We start from the raw sequence: 21,518 nt of genomic DNA on the forward strand, positions 1-21,518 counted from the left end.
GCAGGAAGGTAACAGTGCTCCATGCAGTCATGCCAGCCACATAACCTTGAAGGTGGAGCATTCTGGCTCTTTGGCTTAGAAATGGAGATGAACACCAGAGTTGGACATGACTCGACTTAATGTTAAGGAGAAACCTTGACCTTTCTTTACCTAGGATGTAAGTGCCATTTGTTTTGCTAACAACTACTGTGTGTAGAATACCATTTCATCTTTCTTCATGCTGGTGGAAGTGCATTTCTTATTGTTTCAGAACATCCCCATAATTTTGACTCAGAACAAAACCAGCCCAATTCACATATAAAGGATGTATTCTTTTTATTTGAAAACATTGTACAGGCATTACATTGCCACAGCCAGTTCATGTTGGAGCATGCAAATATCAAAACAAAAGATAATTTGTTCTCAGTGAAAATTGTTGGACATTGTTTCTTTGTTTTTGGTACTTACTTCAATCTATAAGTGTCAAAATTAATGTGCTTTATTATGGCATTTACAATTAAAATCCTACCCATGGGGTAAAATTTGTATTTATTTAGTTAACTCAAGAATACTCAAATGTTTTTTAAAGAGAAAATACTACACGCTTGTTGAAAATGTTAATGGCACAAGTTAGCAATATCTAAACTATACACTGAAGCGTCTTCATCTGACACAGTGGTGCAAAATATCAATTACTTGGTCTGTCCTTGTTGGTAAGTGTGGTTTTTAAGTCCATTGAGGAAAAACTGAGCTGCTCACTGCAGTTTTCATCTGAGATGTTTTGCTACTATCCAGTCAGCACCAATAAGAGAGCTGAACACATTTTTATTTTAGGAACTGGTCTATACAGTACTTACGAAGTCATTGTTTTTAGCTGGTGTTATAGCTACCTGGCGGACAGAAAGCTCTTTGCTGGTGTCCACTGCAGTTCTTGGAATGACAGGGAATCAAACAATTAGGGAAAAATACATTTCATTGATGGCCCTTGCTTCCATTAGATAAGACTTACAAAGTTGTTCCAGTTTTTTTAAGTGTACATAAACAGACAAACTGGATCTTTAACTTGAGATAGCAAATAATCCTCACAGTTTCCCTGCCCTAATAACTGGCAATGTTCACTAAGGATAGTCTATCAATCAGAAGCACTATTTGCACAGGAACAGTGCTGGGATCATATCCCAACAGCCCCAAGGTAGAGGAGCCCGGCAGATAGACTGTCAGACCTCTGCCTGAGATCTTGGAGAGCTGCTGCCAGCCAGAGTAAACATTGTTGGTCTGGATATAAGGCAGCTTCATAGGGTCATGGGCTCAGTGATGTGCGTGAACACAGTTTTGTTAGGTGAACAGTGCAGCACTAAGCATTTCCCTGTGTCTCCAGTCAAATGGACTTCTTATGAAACATTGTAGAAAAATAACCCCAGATTGCAACTTTTTAACCATCTGGGATTCCATCCTCATTTTGATTTTTTTTTTTAAAAAAACCCTTTGTCAGTGAATTGAGTGGTATGCTGAGTTCCATCCAGTTTGTTTTCATTGAGACTTAATCTACAAATTAGTGTCACAAAAATGAGAAATTCAAAGGAAAACCCTACAAGAACATTTGGCTTACAAAATAAATACTAAAAATTGAGATCCTCCAAAAAAAGTCCCAATAAAGATGCAAAATAAACGTGTTTAAACAGAAAACCAACACACAAATTCTTCAAGAAGTGGTTAAGATCAAACATGAAACAGCAGACTCAGAGAAAGGTATTTAATTGGTACAAAAGGTAGCAAAAAAGACGGGGAGATGGCAATGTCCGTCAGTAGAATCCTGATTTGAAACCTGAGAAAACAATTAAGACCCCTTTCATGAACACACTTAGATACAGGTAAATCCTCTTCTCGGATTTCTATTCTAAGTGTATCGAAGTGTTTTCAGAACTGAGTCCTCTATTTGTAAAAAGTGGCTTGAGCAGAGGAGTCAAGCCAATATTTAAGCCTAAATGAAGTGCTAAGTTAAAGATGTAAGTGGTCTTCAAGCAGTGCCTGGGGCTTGGGCACCCCCCCCCCCCAAGAGTCATTTGCACGAAATGCAGGAATGATAGTCTAACAGGAACACCCCAGTTCTAAACATGTTACCTGAAAGCTGAGGTTGTGTAATTGCTTTATGGCCCGGATGCCAGTCCTGCCTCTTATCTGCCCAATATTACTTAGATGATGTCCTGTGCAGTAGAGAGTTTCAGCCCTCATGGTGAAGCTGGAGAGAGAGGGCTGATGGAAGATGCAAGGAAGAGTGTGGTATTTTTGTCAAAGATGTCAGATATAGAAGATTATGTAGAAGTTACAGAATTACTAGTTTGTATTGAAGTTTCATGTATGCAAAGTGAAGCTGAAGATAAAGGCCTCTTTGTAGCTCTGTGATCCATGGGACAATTGGTGCTATCCACTTAGCACTCAACATAAATGCTAGGATTTGTAACCTAGAGTTAATGGATCTATAACTGCTCAATAATTGTAGCAATTATTGTGCCATGATTGCTACAGTCATAAAGTCCTCCCCCTGGTCCACCTTAACATCTAGCGCCAAGAGCAAGAGTTGCTGATCGAGGTGCATTTCAAGTCCCCACCCATTTCATGGCAAGTGAGGCTCTATTTGTGATGGGGACCTGCTCCTTACACATCTGTATCTAAGTCACTTATACCAGTGTATATAATTTTATGTAAATTGTGGGGCTCTTGGTGGTTTTTAAATGATCTAATGGATGTGAAGGCTCCACACAAGGGAATCTTACTCCTAAAAGGAATGCATGTCTTTTCTCAGGGAGGCAATGAATGTGAACCCTCATGGTGATGTCTAAACACAACACAAGTTGGGTGCAAGCATGTGTGAATCTGGATCATCATGAGATTTGATATCCATGCTATGTAATTCTCAAGATAGCATTTATTTTAATTTTCAGAAGAACAATGCTTTCAGAGGATAATAAGTCGTACTTCCAACTGCATGCAAGAAGGAGGCACGAATCTTTTAGCAAAGACCAGTTCTTATCAAAAATCAAGTTTCCAGCTAAAATACTTCCGAGTCACCAAAATGCTACCATTTATCTTGGATGGACTGCAAACCCTGTATTTTCAGTGCTAAGAATTTAAGAAAATGTTTCCTGGCGCTCTTGGGCTCATTCGGGAAATATCCAATTCCTTTCGAGTCTCATCTCTTTATTTGTATTCCCTGGAGGCAGGTAAACTAGTATTTTCCCATGGCCATCTGGAGACTAAGCTATAAATGAAGTTATTTGACTCTTCTACTGCAAGGAAATCTCTTGAAAACACTTTCCTATCACTGCGGCACAGATCCCTTCCCTGCTTCTTTCAAGGCATGTGGGCTCTAGAGAAATCAATGACACTTTTGTTTTCACTTAAGCCTCTATCCAAGCCCACAAATCAAGACTAGCCAAATGAAATCGGCAACATTTTTAGCCTCATGGGAAAGGGAGATTATTCTGGCAAGTGTTTGTAGGTAGTTGCCTACATTATTGCCTCTGAATTAAAAAAATCCTTCTAACCACAATCCAGCACACAGTAAGGAGTATTTGAAACCCATTCAAATATTCCTAGTCTTTTGCTTGGATTGTGAACTGGTGTCTGGAGCAACGCTAGCAGTTGAACAGCAGTTGACTTTGGATACTGATGTCTTAGGGCAACTTCAGACACAGCAGTTCCCATACCAATTGGGAATAGTCAAGAGAACCAAAATGTATTTACATTTACCTAATGAAGGTAAAGAGGTATCTGGGACCTCATTGGCAGAGCAAGATGTGATTTTTCAGGAGCAAACAGCAAGGAACAAGTGAAACATTCCCTTTCTTTCTCCTGACTTATATAATTAAACTATGGCATGTCAAGCCTGTTCAATATTTTAAAACACTGGTTCATTGTGATTTTTGAACATACATTTGTATGTATAATGTGTAATTTGGTCTATCCGTAGAGAATGCAAACACGGAAGCTTGTTCGACCTTAAAGCTTGGTTTGAGGCAAAAATGAGATGTCTGAGAAAGGATTAACTCTGCAAATGCTAGAATGATTTAATGCCAAGTCCTATTTCAATCTTTCTTACAGGTAAACATATTTAGGATCAGGGTATCAAGTATTCAAATGATTGCAAGGAGATAATCAGAGGCTTTAAAATGTTTTGGGCACATAACTATTACAGAAAGGATTCCATTGTGTCCTTGAGAGAAGCAAATCTTCAGTTGATTTTGCTAAATTAAATCTGGGCAAAGGGTAAATCTGCCCAGTGTACTTCTCCAAAACCCCTTTCAGCAGAAAATGAGTCTGCACAGATATTTGGAAGTAGCCAGATTTGCTGGTTGCCATATAACACAGAATAACCCAAATCAGAGATGGAAGGAGTCTATAACCCCACTACTATACTAAAAAACTAAATACATATTAACCTTGCAACAGAGTATGAACTGAATAATGCTTAGAAATGTTGCTTTTTGGACAAACTCTTAAAGTCTCATAGATGGCATTCTATGGCTGAAGAATTCTGAGAGCAGCAGAGAAGAAAAATGTTTCCAAGTTCTAGAATTGAAAACAATAAGATAACGTATTTCTCAAAGTAAATTTAGTATTTATAATTTATGAATCCTGGTCAATCTGTATTGAGCTTCCCTTCTCAGTAATGTACAGGTTTGGAAATGGTTACATGACGTCACACAAAGTATGGTGCAAAATGGTATGTGCAAGGAATGTACTGTTGAGGTGTCTGGCATCTGTGATGAATGTAACTCAACAATAACCAGTGGCAATGTAATAGGGTCCCGTTTGGCAAATTTAACTGTATCAAAAAAGACAATAGAAAGGGATTTTGAAAAAGAAATAAAATTAACTTAAGATTCTTTAGTGGGAAATGTGGATTGAACCACAAGACCTGCGAACACACTTGAATTCTTAACACTTTCTGAACAAATGAAGTCTGGTGCAATAGCAAACTATCTACTGTGTTCACCTCATATGTGGAAAGGCTATAAAACTGGACTCTATTCTCACCTCTTTAGGCACAAGTCCAAATTAAATATATATTTTTAAAAAAAATAGAAAATGTGTTTCTTAGTAGATATTTTTTGAAAAAGGTAAGAAACTGGTTTTGTATTTGCAAGATTAAGACATTGAAGTGAGAAATGCAATATCCCCGTTACTAAGCCTTTACCATTTTACAAAAGATGGATGTACATCAGTGTCATAGTTGTTAATATTTTGTAAAAAGGGGTTAAAATGTTTGTTTTCAACCTATTCCTAGAATAGAGATGAAGATTGGCAATTGTTCATCCCCTAGCTTTGGAGAATGATTTACTTCTTAGGGCAGACTTGCCTCACCTGACACCTTCCAGATGGCTGGCGATTATGGGATCTGTAACTGCTCACATTTGCAAAGCAAGAGGTTGGGGAAACCTGCCTTAATGAGTGAGCAGTCAGAAGCTATGATGGGAGAATGAACAAAATGGAACTAGGGTATAGGTATTGTGAGTAACCTGCCCTTTTCTATATGAAATAAACCATGACTGGTTGAGAGTGTCTCTGTGTGTGTGGACCTAGGGATTGTGGCACTCTTTAATTGTCATGTATTTCATTGGATGACAGTGCTATAATTATGTAGTGTGAAAGGCCTCCTACTGTACAAAGGCAGCTTTTGTTAAATACCATATAACCACTGGCAAAGCCAGGGCACAAGATGTACAGAAACATCCTTTTGGTTTGTTATGGAATTCAGAGGCTTACAAAGAGTTTTGCCTTGTGGCATGACCGGCATCTTGTTACAAATGCTTGCCATTGCCAAGCATTTCACCCTCCAGATCTCTTTTGAGCTCCTGGAACTCCTTGAGGGTTTGCAGTGGCAATTCCTGCCACCTCCCCTTCTCCAAAACAAAACAGCATAAAGCCACTCCTGAGGAAGAAGTAGGGGGCAAAGTGGGGGCACTGGTGAACATTCACAGTGGCGTATAGGGCACTGACTAAAAGTCTGGCAGGAATGGCTATTCCATGAGATTATTTGCCACCAAGGAGAAGTATTGATCTTCCATAGGAATTGATGAGTAGAGAGAGTGCCATTTGGTTCTTTTCTTCCAAAAATCCTTGGGCCCTGCAGTCAAAGACTCAGGTTCTCCAGTAGGAAAAGGTCTCTTTCCACAGGTCACTGAGAGCATCCACTATCATCTCTCCATTCTCTAATAGGTTTTACTTTGGGGAAGAGGATGTATGAGGCAGGAATTTAAGACTCATGAACAGAACTGAGTGCAACACTGTGCTCATAGAGGCCAGCAGCCATCTTGATCATGCCTACTTTGCAACTCAGCATCTGCTGAGGAACCTTTTGCCATGAAACACCAGCACACGGGAGAGGATTCTTGGGGGAATGTTCTGGAGAAGACACTCAGTTCAGATATGGCATCCACCAGACAAGTTGGGTGTTACTGTTACCAAACTGAGTGTGTAGCTGAGAACGTGCCCACTACATATAATCCAAGGGAAGCTTGGTGATAGGCAAGTTGTTCTACAAGCAAGCTTGCCCACTATTTCTGAACTTCTCACTAAGGAACCCACTGACAACTTGCGGAGGAACTCCACTTAAAAGAGCAAAAAGGCTGAGAGTCACTGCTCTTAGTCGTTCACACTTCAAAATAATTTAGTCTGTAATTTCACAAGCCTTCCCTATTTGCTACCTTGCAGCCTACCTGAGCAACTGCATCCGGTAAATACCTTTCTCTATGAATGATACAGAGATAATGGAGATACACACTCCACCAAGGGGTGGCAAAGGCCTGTGCTTAGGCAACTCGGACGTGAGGTTCTTCTTCTGTTTCCTGGCCTAGGCTGGTGTATGTGACTGAAGGCTCTAGCTGCCCAGTGGCTGGTAAGTCTACAACAGGTCCAGAAGGGTTTCGGAACTGCTTGTACACCCGTGGATCTTGGGCAACGTACGTGGATGTGGAGGAGTACAGCACAAGCCCAACAAGGATCGTGAAGAATGCCAGCAGATAAAGTCCTGAAAACTAAAGAGAAAGACAATTAAAGCTAGTAATGAGCATGCCAATTATTATTATTAATAATAACAATAATTTTTATTTTATACCCCACCCACATTTCTCCAAAGGGACTCAGGGCATCTTACATGGGAATGAGCCCAAAAGGCATGATTAAAATATAACACATTACAATATATAACACAGAATAAAACAACAGCATTATAACAAAAAATAAAAACAAACGTCATACCAACAACCAATGAGCCCTATGATAACAATCAGTTTCTGGGCACGGGTGGGCGGACTGGTGCAAAAACAATTGTGAGGATAGGGCTGATGGATAAAGTGCATAGGTTATATAGCAGTAGTAAAGATAGAGGGCAGTATGAAAATAGAGCATTATAAATTTAGGTACAGAACAACAGTAAAGTGCAGGGGCAAGATTTTGGGTCCTGGTTGGGGCTAGCCTTTCTGGGGGATTGTCTAGCAGCATGGCATCAGAGAATGTAGCAAGCCAATATTATTTTATTTATTGATTTACTGTTTTTATATCCCACCCTTCTCAACCAAAAGGGGATTCAGATTGGCCTTACAATCGGCAACAATTTGATGCCATATCAGACAAATAATAAAATGAATATATACATTAAAACAAAAATGAAAAAGCAATAAAACATTAAAACACATTATTAAAATCATGCAATCCATAGACATAGTCAAAAGCCGTTCCAGTTGTTATTGAGAATAATTCCACTTTACTTATTGCACTGCACTATTGGCCAAAGGCTTGGTCCCGGAGCCATGTTTTTACTTGCTTTCTGAAGGTCTCTGATATCTCAGAGAATACATCAGTTATATTGAAGAAATCTTTCATCTGCAGATGGAAATACTATGTGAAGCTCCTCTGTACCAAATAAAAATTCAGGATTTAAAATAAAAATTTCAGATTCATAAAACACATTTTTTTATCCTATATCATTTCATATTTTCAGTGGGGTATAAATAAACAAACATAATAAACATAATAATAATAATTTGGAATTTTACAAATATCTAGACTCTCTTTCTTACTATCAATATAGCCAAAAGTTTTTAGAACTTCTTGGTACAGAACAATGTTTTCTCTGCCTTGAAGCAATCAAGGCAAAAAGGAAAGTCAAGAAATGCTGCTCATTTTGGAAAGTTAAATGTTTTGTAAATAGGAACACAATTGCTGTGTTTCAATTTCTACCAAGAGATATCTGCATGGCCGCAAAACTGCCCAAAGATGAATTAAGGGTGCAGTCTTAGGTCATTACATAACAAAGTGGATAACTCAATGAAGTGAGTTACTTCTGAATAAAACTCCGATGGGCCAAGCAGAAGGTGATTATTTCCAATTATTATTATTCGTATTCTTCACCACAGTAGCAAGAAATAGCGATAAAATACTATCACATTCATAAAACATATACAGAAACAGAGTTCAAGATAACTTTTGCCATTTCTAAGGGCAATCAGTTAAAACAGCACAAAAGCAAAGACTAAAAGGAAAAAGAAATAAGAACAAAATCACAACAACATTAAATTAAAACCATGATAAGACTCCACATGATGCTAGGTTCATATTTATGCCACCATTTCAAAGTGATCTGAGTTGGTATGTATTAAATACAGACATAGATGTGAGTTAGCTGCCTCTTTGTGAAGCCTGCCAATGTTATAGTGTAAAAGCTTTGAAGCAGACAAAGGAGCACCAGGGTTTCTGGCTGTGTCTGCAAATGAGGTAAGTCTAAATGGAATTGGAGCCAGCTTTTCTTCCACTCCAGAAATAAGCAGGAAATAAAGAGAGGAAACACTGCTTTCATATGTTACTGTGTTCGGTGATCAAAGGAATCTTTGGAAAAGGTAATTACAGTACCAGAATGAAAAATTAAACCTAAGGCAGTTCTAGAAAGTGGTGGAAAAAATCTGAATGTGAGATACTCACCAAGAGAATTTCCATAGACACCCTCCACAAGCTGACTTCAAAATATTGTTATCTGCATTGATGCATGTCAACAAACTAGTTCTAGCAACATTTGTGATAGCAGAAGCAAGTATTTTATACTGATGATGGATCAATATTTTGCATTGTAACAAGGATAGATCACAAGACAACACAACAATATCAATCACTCCAACCCACCACAGCTATGGTGAAGATATTATTCATCTAGGTTCACCGGGAAAGCGGGGGGGGGGGGGGGGAGGCTGAAGGAGGTAAAAAGTGGTATCATAAACTCTGCTAAACAAAATGTTTGGTTGCTTCAGTTTCTGGATGTGCCAGAAAATGAAAAGCCAATTGAGTTTTCATATTCCTTTAATTTAATCCATCTTTTCACTACGAGGCAATTTCAGTCTTGCATGGTCTACTTTAAAAACAAGCAAACAAGCAAGCAAACAAAAAAACCCTAAAAACAAAAAAATCTAGAGCATGCATCCATATTCCGTTAATAACTGATCTATGCCAAAGCGAGTCTGATTATGCATTCTGCTAGAGGACAGGAGGAACGCTTTCTATTGGCAATGCAAGGTCCACATGGTCTAGTACACTGGTTCTCAACCTGTGGGTCCCCAGGTGTTTTGGGCTACAAATCCCAGAAATCCTAGCCACTTTACTAGCTGTTAGGATTTCTGGGAGTTGAAGGCCAAAACATCTGGGGATCCACAGGTTGAGAACCACTGTTTTAGTATTATTTGCAGGAATTTGGTGGCAAGATTTGTCCAGAAGGAGTTTGCCATGGGCTTTCTCTAAAGCTGATGGCCCTTCTACACTGCCATATAAACCAGATTATCAAATCAGATAATCCACATTATCTGTTTGAACTGGATTATCTGAGTCTACACCGCCATATAATCCAGTTCGAAACAGATAATCTGGATTTTATACAGCTGTGTAGAAGGGGACTAAGATAGTATGACTTCCCAAGATCATCCAGTGTATTTCCATAATCCAGCAGATTTTTGAATCCTGGTCTTCCAGTTTTCTAATCCAACACACGAACCATTGCATCATGCTTGCTCTCAGGAACACATTACAGGCCCTTCCACACAGCCATATAACCCAGAATGTCAAGGCAGATAATCCACAATATCTGCTTTGAACTGGGTTATCTGAGTCTACACTGCCATATAATCCAGTTCAAATCAGATAATGTGGGATTTTATACAATTGTATGGAAGGGGCCTAAGTTAGTCCAATTCCATAGAGATTTAAACTGGTGATCATTTGAGCAAATAATATTTCATTCCATTGTTACAATCTTGCCTGTGATGCATTTCCCTTACAAAGCAACACCAATCACTCCTCAACATGAGGATTAATATTAGTACATTTGATATGTTGACAGACGTTTTAAATACGTAAAGCTTTCTGAGTAAAGAAACGAAAAAGCAGCCCTGGAGCTCCTGATGAAGTCTGTACCTGCTGTGGCTTTATACAGGCATAACATAACAGGCATATTTCCAAAAGGGAGTTTCCTTAATGAGGAAAATCTGAAGAATGTCAGAAGAGTCGGAAGAATTGGCCTCAAGTTGTCAAGTGCTCTTCCCCTCAAGCATCTCACTTTGCTTTCATGCGCGACCCCACAGGGTGATCTCATAGAAGCACCCCGTTGCCCTGTCTGCCAAAAATATCATTATCAAACAGCAGTCATACCAAAAGGTAGCTTTCGAATGCCACTGATCTCAGAGAAATGGCTTCAGTCAAGATTTCAGCACTGTGGGAATTACAGCTACTGCAATATCTGCTGGACTGGTGGAGCTTTCTGCTTTTAGATGTAAAGCAAACAGATCCCTTGGAAGACTTGTTGATACTCATGCATGGAAGGCAGAAAGCAAAAGCAATTGTTTTGTTTCCACCTTTAAAATTTCTGCTTGTTTATTTTTTTTCACACATGCTTTCCTCTTCCCAGTTCATAAAAAAGATGATCCCTGTGTTGCGATGCCTGCTTTTCTATCATGCTAGTAATGTCCTGAATATTGAGATGTTTTAGCATAGCCTTCACCGATCTAGTACTCTTCAGGTGTGATGGACATCTCCCACCATCCTCAGTTAGCATGTCCATTGAGGTAATAGAAATGTAGTTTGCTGTCTATAAGGCATCAAGTTGAGGAAGCCTACTCATCCTATTTTGGTTAGACTTTATATTCACATGGGGCATTAACAGCATGTTCAGTAAGGCAGTATACAGTAAGTACTTGTCATATCCAGTAATATCGGGAGGGGAGAAGATAACTACCCATGAAAGATGACTACTACCACATCAGCTCTAGATTATTAAATATGGTTTTCTGTATGTGAGCAGATGGTGATTACTGGATGGCATAAGTTCTGTATCAGAAACTAGAGCTGATGTGGTCCTATCAATGCAGTTTTCTGAATCAGCACCCCAAATAACCAAACTGAATTTAAAGTTGACCAAAAACTGATTGGTAACCCTTTTGGTAGTAAAGTTAGAGAGTGGTCCCCGGTCAAAGTGGTCCCTGGTCAAAAAAAAGAAAAAAGAAAAAAAAGGTTGGGAACCACTGCTATAGAAGACAGTCATTTGACAGTGAAAGAAAATGTCTTTAGTGGGGCAGGCTCTCCTTTCCTGCAGATATTTAGAGAGAAGCTGGACAACCATCTTTCATGGGTGCCACAACTGCATCCTGCACTTCAGTGCTGAATTGAGCAGAAAGTGGGAAGGGGTGATCACTTCCCTACATTGCAATTCTTTGCTTCAAAATGATACTGGAGTTGTATTGTCGAAGGCTTTCATGGCTGGAATCACTGGGTTGTTGTAGTTTTTTTGGGCTATATGGCCATGTTCTAGAAGCATTCTCTCATGACATTTTGCCTGCATCTATGGCAAGCATCGTCAGAGGTTGCAGACCTCACAATCTCTGAGGATGCTTGACACAGATGTAGTGAAATGACAGGAGAGAATGCTTCTAGAACATGGCCATATAGCCTGAAAAACCTACAACAACCCCAATACTGGAGTTGTCAGTTAATAATAATAACTTTATTTGTATACCCTGCCTCCATCTCCCCGAAGGGACTTGGGCAGCTTTCAAGGGGACAAGCCCAAAAATACTGATTAAAACAAATACAATAGAATAAAATCAACAACACAGATCAGAAAAAAACATATCACAATCACAAACAAACATTTTAAAACCATAACATGGCTGAACGATTAGATGCTGAATCAGTTCAGAAACATTTATAAATAAAGCCTTTTTTCTCTTCCCAATTACTAACTTCAGAATATTCTCAAGTGATTCTTTTAATCACAACTCAGTTGCTAGCTGTCTTCTTTTGTGTATGTGTTATGTTTTGTTTGTGGGTGTAAAACTGTAATAAAATGCCAGCTGCTTCTATTAATCAATTCTGGATTGCTATATTTGAAACCAATGGTGCTCAAAAAGCAAGGTTACCATAATTGATTCAGCCCAAGTCTCTTGTTTTTTCCTTCTGTGCTGAGTTTTACAATGTACGCATACAGTACGACTGCCAAAGGATAGTTTTCTTTATCGTCACCATACAAATGTAGCTAATTCATATACAGAGACTGAAATGGAGGAGTGGGCCTGGTTATTTACAGGTCAATCTCATTTAATATGAGTTACTATAACAGTCGACCAAGAAGATGGCAATGCTGGGCTTTCTCTGCCATCATGCTTGGCCATTGTTTCCCTCCAAGTCTCTTACAGCCACTGCTCTGCACTAGATGTTCATATCAAACTATCCCTGAAGAATGAGAGAGATTTGCTCCCCTTTTTGTTGTAGATCTGTTCTTCAAGAGACACTTCAGGGAGAACAGAGCAGTGTGTGGCTGCCTTTGAAAACAGCTACTGTGTGCACAACTCTCCTTTCTCTTTCCCTGAAGTGTCACAAACCTTCCTTCACGTTATCACCTTGGCAATGAATTTGTGTCTCTCACCAGCAGCAGTAGAAAAACTCAATATCATATCATCAGATTTGAATGGCATCCTATAGAGGGAAGGAAACTAGAATATTCTCTTCTAAGAAAGCCAGCATGGGGCCACACTCTGTTTTAAAGTTGCTTCACACATAAAATCTTTGTCTTGTATCCTATATAGATAGTAGTTCCACATGCCCTTAGGAAGGCTGTAATCCAGCAGAGGATTGGCAGAATAGAACCAATGGCCATATTTGTTGATTCTTTCCTTCCTTTTTTCCCTCCCCAAACATTTTCTGCAAAGTGTAGGGACCCCTCCCAAACCCAAGGGGAGGCAGTCCTGGGGGATGGAGAGAAAGGGGCAGTAACCACATAAGCTTGTCTTGCTACCATCACACACAGCTATGCTCCCTGACACAATGTCCATACAAATCATTATTAGCACAGGAGCCCCCGGTGGCACAGTGGATTAAACTCTTGTGCTGGCAAGACTGAAGACCAACAGGTCGTAGGCTAGAATCCGGGGAGAGCTGTCAGCTCCAGCTCCCCATGCAGGGACATAAGAGAAGCTTCCCACAAGGATGGAAAAACATCAAAATATCTGGATGTCCCCTGGGCAATGTCATTGCAGATGGCCAATTCTCTCACACCAGAAGCGACTTGCAGTTTCTCAAATTGCTCCTGACACGAAAAAAAAATTCTGCTGCTTATCAAGATCTTGTACATTTAGGATCTTGTCAAAACTGATGGTGACAAAACTAACTCTGGTTAGCTAGCTACCATGGCTGTGATCCTGAATGGAATACATAACTATGATATTCTAGTTAACCTTTGTCTCCCAATTTGACCCTTAAAAGCCAGGCAGCTGTTCCATGTGAAAGCATTCTGTGTTGCTGGTGAACAGGATGCTGGAGGATGACAGATCCAGCCAACTCCCACCAGTGAGCTGTTGCAACCCTTCATCACACCTCAGTGACCAGGGCAAGGGCTGTGGGCACCATCCTCAAGACCCATCCACTCCCCCCCCCCCCAGCACAAGTCTTGCCGCATAGACTAGGTATTATTTCTATGACTTTTTGTTTCTCCAATCTAATAATCTAGGGTAGAGTAATCCTATCAAAGCACATGGTGCAGATCCCTAGGCGAGCACCTAAAGACTCTACTTCATTAAGTCACTGATTTGAACCATCATAGGTGCACTGGGATGGGGTGAAGCCCCTTCTTCCTCCTTCCAGTGGGAGAGAATACACCCCTTTGACTCTATTTGGGGTCATACTGTGGCAACAGGAAAGCTGGAGGGTCCCATCAATCAGATGCCTATTATATGCACATATTTTCAGTCCCACCACCAATGAAACTGGTCCTATATTTTTTAATCGGTAGCATGTTAATTAGACTTGTTTTATTTACACCTGCTTTTAACATAACTGTAAATAAAAACATGAGATTAATTTCCTCACCTCCCATTCCTTCTCTTCCTCTGTCTCCAGCTGAGAAGCAAAAGCCCACTCTCCCACCAGCTTGGAGAACAGGAGTTCCTTCAGCTTTCATTTCACACAGCATTTTATTTTCTGGCTAAATGAGCTTCCTCCACTTCAAACATCTGTGAGGCAATACAACTTGTGCTAATATTTCTCAAAGGTGACTGACAACAGGCATCAGCAGGGAAACAGATTTTAATATTCAATGCATAACTGACTCAGAATGCTCTCCATGGAAGAATTCCCAAGGGACAAGAAAGCTCCCAAGGATTTGTGGAGTTAGTATAAACCAAACACACTGAGCACCAAAGCTTCTAGAATTTCTGCCTGGGGAATTCTGGGAGATGTAGTTCAAAAAATTTAACTTTTCTGATTTTTGGTTTAATGAGGTTTATTGCAGAGCACTGAGGCTTTGCCTGAAGACGGACCCAGGTTTACCACCTGGCATCTCCAGTTAAAGGGATCTGACAGCAATTGACAGGAAAGACCTCTAGCTAAGATCTTGGGAGAACTACTGCCAGCCAGAACAATACCTTGTCAGATGGATCAGTATCTGATTCATTTAAGGCAGCCTCCTATGTTTCCTATTTGTGTGTGTGTGTGTGTGTGTGTGTGTGTCAGGAGCGACTTGAGAAACTGCAAGTCACTTCTGGTGTGAGGGAATTGGCCGTCTGCAAAGATGTTGCCCAGGAGACGCCTAGGTGTTTTGATGTTTTATCTTCCTTGTGGGAGGCTTCTCTCATGTCCTCGCATGAGGAGCTGGAGTGGACAGAAGGAGCTCATCCGCACTCTCCCTGGATTCGAACCTCCAACCTGTCAGTCTTCAGTCCTGCCAGCACAATGGTTTAACCCATTGTGCCACCGGGGGCTCCTGTTTTCCTGTAACCCAATGGTTCTCAACTTGTGGGTCCCCAGGTGTTTTTGCCTACAACTCCCAGAAATCCCAGCCAGTTTACCAGCTGTTAGGATTTCTGGGAGTTGAAGGCCAAAACATTTGGGGACCTACAGGTTGAGAACCACTGCTATAATTCAACACAAGGCTGGATGTTATGCTTTTCCTCCTAAGATCAACTTGCAAGGAAGACAAATCCACTGAGTTGCTTCAGAGATGTTAGTGGAATACAGGAAGAAAAATATATATGCAGCAGATTCAAAACTCTGACATACTGAAACTACATTTGTCTCGGGGATGCTTTCCTCCTTTTGTATAGCAGCTCTTATGTTGAAGTCATCTTTTTTGAAACAAAGATGGGAGCCAAAACAGTTAACAACTGGGGCTCTTTCATCCAATTACCTATCGATTTTTGCAAGTAAAATTCATGACATATGCAATAATACACCTCTAAGATTTGATATACCATGCTAAAGTGTCAAAGGTCAGAATCTCACTGTCATTATTAATTCATTCTTATCAGTCATATGCCAGCCTGGGTAAAAATACAATACAGTCTATCAGAATAAGCTACTTTGGAGAAATTGCATCCATCAATCATTCTTGCATAACTGGAAACTTGGATCAAGACTCTAAGGGCCCCATTTTCTCTGTGAACATAGAAATGTTGGTTAAAATCAGAACAGCTCAGTGAGTGTGGGAGGGTGGGTATCCATAACAGTGAAGCAATGAATCCAAACCTTAAGGAATTATCTAATGTGCTTAACTGATTTTGCAGTAAGGTTCAGCACAGCGAGTAATTTAGAATCAAACCCAGAGCTGATTCACCACATCATTGATATGGGAGTCACCACTTCAAGGGGATGAGCAGTGACAGTTGCATTGGTTACATGGGCTCACAGTGGTATCAGAGCAAATACGATGTCCAAGAGGTAGAAAAGACCTGCAAGAATCCAATGATAACTGATGATGGATTTACATTGTCCCACACTCCAGAATCTGATACTAGATTATCTGCTTTGAACTGGATTATATGAATCTCCATTGAGATAAGTAGATAAGCTGGGATCAGATCCTGGGATATAGGGAAGTAGATCCAGCCTGAATGAGTAATCCATTATTGTCAAATAATTGGTGAAATCCAAATCGAGTCAAATCCATCAAGATGGTAGAGTACTGTAAGTCTGTCAAGAGTGAAAATTAGCAACCTTGTTTCTCATCATATTAAAGTATTAACATCTGAAAAGGAAAACAGACATCCCGATGGTGAATTTGTTGTTGTTGTTGTTGTTGTTGTGTGCCTTCACATCATTTCTGACTTATGGTGACCCTATGATGAGTCTTTCATAGGGTTCTCTGGGGCCGAGAGTATGTGACCTGTTTAAGAACACCCAGTGGCCTATTAGGAAACCAAACCTTGGTCTCCAGAGTTGATGGTTGCACTCTTGATTTTCCTCTCACTGCATTTCAGATACAGCCTCTGGCACTTTTGGATGATGAATTAGAAATGGTCATTATGAATTATTTTACAATTCATTGGTGATTTATGAATAGTGAATTGATATTAAAAATAGCATTAATTAAATAAAAGTCAGTCTTTGTTAAATATGAGCCATCCTAAGGTAAAGGTTTCCTCTGATATTAAGTCTAGTCATGTGGGGCGTTGTTTTCATTTCCATTTCTAAGTCGAAGAGTCGGTGTTGTCCATAGACACCTCCAAGGTCATGTGGCGGGCATGACTGCATGGAGCACCATTACCTCCCCACCAAAGTGGTACCTATAGATCTATTCACATTTGCATGTTTTTGAACATAGGTTGGCAGAAGCTGGGGCTAACTACGGGAGCTCACTCCATCTCACAGATTCAAACCTCTGACCTTCTGGTCAGTGAGTACTGCAGCTTAGTTGTTTAACCTGCTGCGCCACCGCCGCCCCTATATCCTTTCAAATACAGCTATCTAAACACTACTTTACTAGTACTATTGATAATATTATCTATTAATAGCTTTTATTTATGAGCATTTTCCTTGCCTGAGGTTTACTTGGATTTCTTCACTTTTTATCATAAGGATGCTGGCTTACAGTTTTAGCTGCTACCTCTGTTTCACCAAAAAAGAAAAAAACAAACAAAAAAAAACAAGGTGTTCAGCTGAGAAGTGCATCTTAATTCCTCTGCCTCACAAACTATTTTTCAGTGCTAAATCTGGTGCTTGGAAGTTGATTTATTCCTTCCTTATCCTTATTAATTGATTACCAGCATTTCAAAGCCTTTGTTTCCATCTGAACATGTGCATACACAGCACAATTTCATAGACATGCTGAGCAGCTAATGGAGGTGATTCACAACCACCTGGAAAAGCTCTCTTTGAGAATAACATGGAATTGTAAAACCAGAATAAGATAATCGTAGATGTTTATAGGTCTGATCCTGTTACATATACATGTTCAATGTCAATTCTACATAGATCTCGAGGGCTAACAAACTAACAAGGCTAACAAAACAGTAACACAAATTAAGTGGTACAGAAGAGAGAGAGAACACAGCAACATAGATCTCCAAACTGTTGAAGGTTGTAGATATAAATAAACAGAAGCTTTACCACTGTTTCCGAACTAAAATATACCCTGCAGTATAATCATGTGTCTCTCAGATTTGTGTAATGAGTAACAGTGACTTTACTTCAGTTCAAAAGGTGAAACAGAGCAACAATATATATAGCAGTCTCTCTGAATCTTACAGAGAACAGAGGGAATAAACAGTTATTTAAAACCGTCTTTAAAATATGCTTCATGTCTTAGAAATGATCAGGCTTCAGAGAGTTGGCAGCCATTTCCTTCCTGGCTGTTTCCAGTCAGTGCTCTCTTCACTCTCTTGGGTGAAAATGGCAATTAAAACTGTTTGTCTCAGCAGCAAGCCAGACAGTAGCTAATCAGAATTCTGGCTCCTGGTATGCTCAGCCAATCAGCTGTGAACACATGCTTTTCCAGTCAACCCATTACATCATGGTGCCTTTTTACAAACCCCCACACAAACCAGTACTGTAGCATTATTGTGGAGGCATGGGAAAATGAACATACTGATCCCATGACATTTCCAGTACTTTAACTAACCAAAGAGATTGCAGGCTGGTGTGATAAAGTCCTTAGTGAATAAATCAATCTGCTGCAGGGTAAAGTAGTGGTAGTCAATTTTTCTCACCAAGTGTATCACAATTCAGATATATTAGGGCACTCTCTTGGGTTTACTTAGCCAATGCCTCTTGTCTCTTTAACCATCAAACAGCATTTCCTGGAAAATGCTAGCAGTAGTAGTGAGCTTTTTTTTTTTTTTTTTGGCACTACTGGGTGACTAAGAGGGGCAGCAGTTCCACTGGCTTTGCCCTTGGAGAGAGCAAAACCAAAGCATTGATTTTGTGAATGACATTGAAAAACATTTGAAAGGATGCCATATTGAAGATCGGGCAGGTTTGCTTTCTGTTGCTCTAGAGCAGTCCCGCACAACATGTGGCCTTCTAGATGGTTGAGACTCTAGCTCCCAGAAGCCCTAGCCAGATTGTGCCATGGTCAGGAATTCTGAGAGCTGAAGTCCAAAACACCTGAAGGGTCACAAGTTGTGCAGGCCTGCTCTAGATGCTAGGACACAGCAATGGATTCAAACTATAGGAAAGGAGATTCCACCAAAACATTAGGAAGTCCTTCCTGACAGTATGATCTGTTTGACAGTGGAAGACATTGCCTCGGTGTGTGGTGGAAGCCTCCTTCTCTGGAGGTTTTTCAAGCCATCTTCTGGGAGCACTTTGTGTACTTCTATATGGTAGGGTTTGGAATGGATGTTTATTGTGGTCTCTTCCCACACTAAGAATCTATGAAAAATAAAATGTAAAGCACTTTCTCTTAAATACAATGTAATGTAATTTTAGAGCATTTGCCCAGAAATATTATGAGACATAATGCTTTTGTTTCCTCTGTGCTTTAGTGGCAGGTGACAGACTGCATGAGACAAGGAGGGACGGGGGAGCAGGGAACGGAAGCCACCATATACTACATGAACATGGTTTTTCATTGTGTCTGTATGTTTTATTGCCAATAATCACCAACTCTTTGATAGCCCATCCTTGGTTCCCCCTGAGCTTCCTTTTGCACATCTGTTTTGGCTTGCTAGCCTCCACTTTTAATCTCTGCTTCTTTTGCTACATTTTATCTATTTTTACCTTGCTTTTCTGTTAATTATAGTCTCTCTTGCTCTTTTATTGTTATAATGCCACTCAAGAAATATTTTCCTGCATCTTTCCTGAGAGAATGTATTTATTTTTAGCTTCACTTCGTCACTTTCATTGAGTGGGTGGGTAAGAAATAGAGTCTTCAAACGTTCATGCAATGCATTCCTGCTCTCCCAAGCTCAAAACGGAGGCAAGTGAGGTGGGGAAAGAGCAATGTTATGGAGATGGGATTTCTCAACTTTATTCCAGCAAATCGAAGTAAATGCCAATTTAGTATTACATTCACATGCCCTTTTCAGTGTAAATGTAATTAACTTAAGGTGTGTGTTTTTAAAGCTTCTGAATGTAAATGGAATGGAATGGCAATTTCACTGATTTTCCCACCTGCATCTGTGACAACTCAACTAGAGTGAGTTGGGTGACATACTACAGAATACGTACATCCAATCCTATGTGATATCTTGATAGAAATTTCTTTATGGTCACTGAAAGGGGCAACTGTTACTGGAGACTTGAAGGAAAAGCCTCATTTTCAGTCCACTTTATTTTTGCTGACACTCTTCACTCAAATGTTCACATTGGTTCAGTGTTTCTATTTGGTTTGACCAAACTGTCAGGATTTGGAAATTAACTGACCTCACAACCTTTGAGGATGCCTACCATAGATACAGGTGAAACATCAGGAGAGAATGCTTCTGGAACATGGTCATATAACCCGGAAAACTTACAACCCAATTAACTGACATTTTCTAAGTGATAGTAAAGCTAATACCTCTGGCCCAACCAACCTGTAAAAGACTTAAATCACTCTAGAGTGTGGTGGTTAATGCAATGGGAGTTGTGTATAGGTTGTAGTTATACTGAGTAAGTTTGATGAGGGTTGATGCAGGATAGATGGTGGTTTGGAAAGTGTGTTGGAGAATTGCCGCTGTAAGTAGTGAGGAAGAAGAAGTCATGGTTGTATATTTTGTATATACTTTATATACTGCTTCAACAAAAGAGAAAGAAAAGCCTTCCTGCTTATTTGAGAAAGAACAAAAGTTTCTCTGTGTTTTCTTGTTTGAGTAGAAGACTACTACAACTATGCTTTTGGATACCTGGTTCCTTAACCAGAACTATTAAGATCACTTACGCAAGGACAGGAATTTTATGACTGCATAGAACCCCTGACACAAACAACTGGATTTTGGCTAACATTTCACTACATCCTTTTGTGATTGAGATATTATTTTGTTTTGAAAGAGGATAAAATAAAGTGCCTTTGCTTTTGTGAAAGATGTCTCAGTTTTGATCTGTAATTACCAGGGATGGTGACAGGCAAGTGGGGAATAGAACCCACTCTGGGTTTTAGTTAGAAATGCCAAAGGCGTTATTCATAGCGCTGAATCTATTCTGAGGATAGGATTTTCACACTTTAGACAGCTCCTCTAAAATCTGGAATGAAATTAACAATGGCATGGAAACTACCATCTGACACTGGTAATTGGGATAGAAATAGATGTTGTGAAGGAATCTCTTTCTCCCCTCCACCCAGTGTCATGTCACAGGCTTCTTAATTTTCTTCCCTGAGTTGAAAATGACAATAATTTGTAGTTCTGGGAGACAAGATCCTGATTGGCTTTAAGTTTCCTCCATCTGACTCTGGTTGTATCTTAGCCTTGTAAGTGTTTGCATTGGATGAAAAAGCTCCTGTTGGAAATAAAAGGCCTTCTTTTTCCATGCAATTAGTATCTGAAACACTCCTGGTTAGAAGTGGGATGTAGTGGAGGTGGAACTGCCAGATTTCCAAAATACCAAAAAGGGGATAATCAAAATCTATGATGGATGGAGCTGACAATTGTCTGTATTCATGATAATCAATACCTAGTTTCTTTTTTGGCATGCACCAACGGTACAAAAATCCATGTTTATCACATCATAATTATCTGTATTGGCAGAGATATTCAGACATGATCCTGCAACTTAAAATCATAGACTTATAGAGTAGGAGGAGACCACATGGGCCATCA

At 39.8% G+C, this 21,518-nt stretch overlaps 1 protein-coding gene across 1 annotated transcript in view; it reads right to left on the reverse strand.

The window, feature by feature from the left end:
- Positions 1–298: 298 nt before the first annotated feature.
- Positions 299–21,518, reverse strand: part of SLC35F1 (solute carrier family 35 member F1) — a 244,364-nt gene continuing 223,144 nt past the window's right edge. Inside the window, exon 8 of the mRNA XM_060753242.2 lies at positions 299–7,016. Coding sequence (XP_060609225.2) covers positions 6,792–7,016 — 225 coding nt within the window. The 3' untranslated portion in view covers positions 299–6,791. The remainder of the gene's footprint in view (positions 7,017–21,518) is intronic.

This window comes from Anolis sagrei, chromosome 1, assembly GCF_037176765.1.
Source record: "Anolis sagrei isolate rAnoSag1 chromosome 1, rAnoSag1.mat, whole genome shotgun sequence".
In the NCBI taxonomy this organism is placed as follows: Eukaryota; Metazoa; Chordata; class Lepidosauria; order Squamata; family Dactyloidae; genus Anolis; species Anolis sagrei.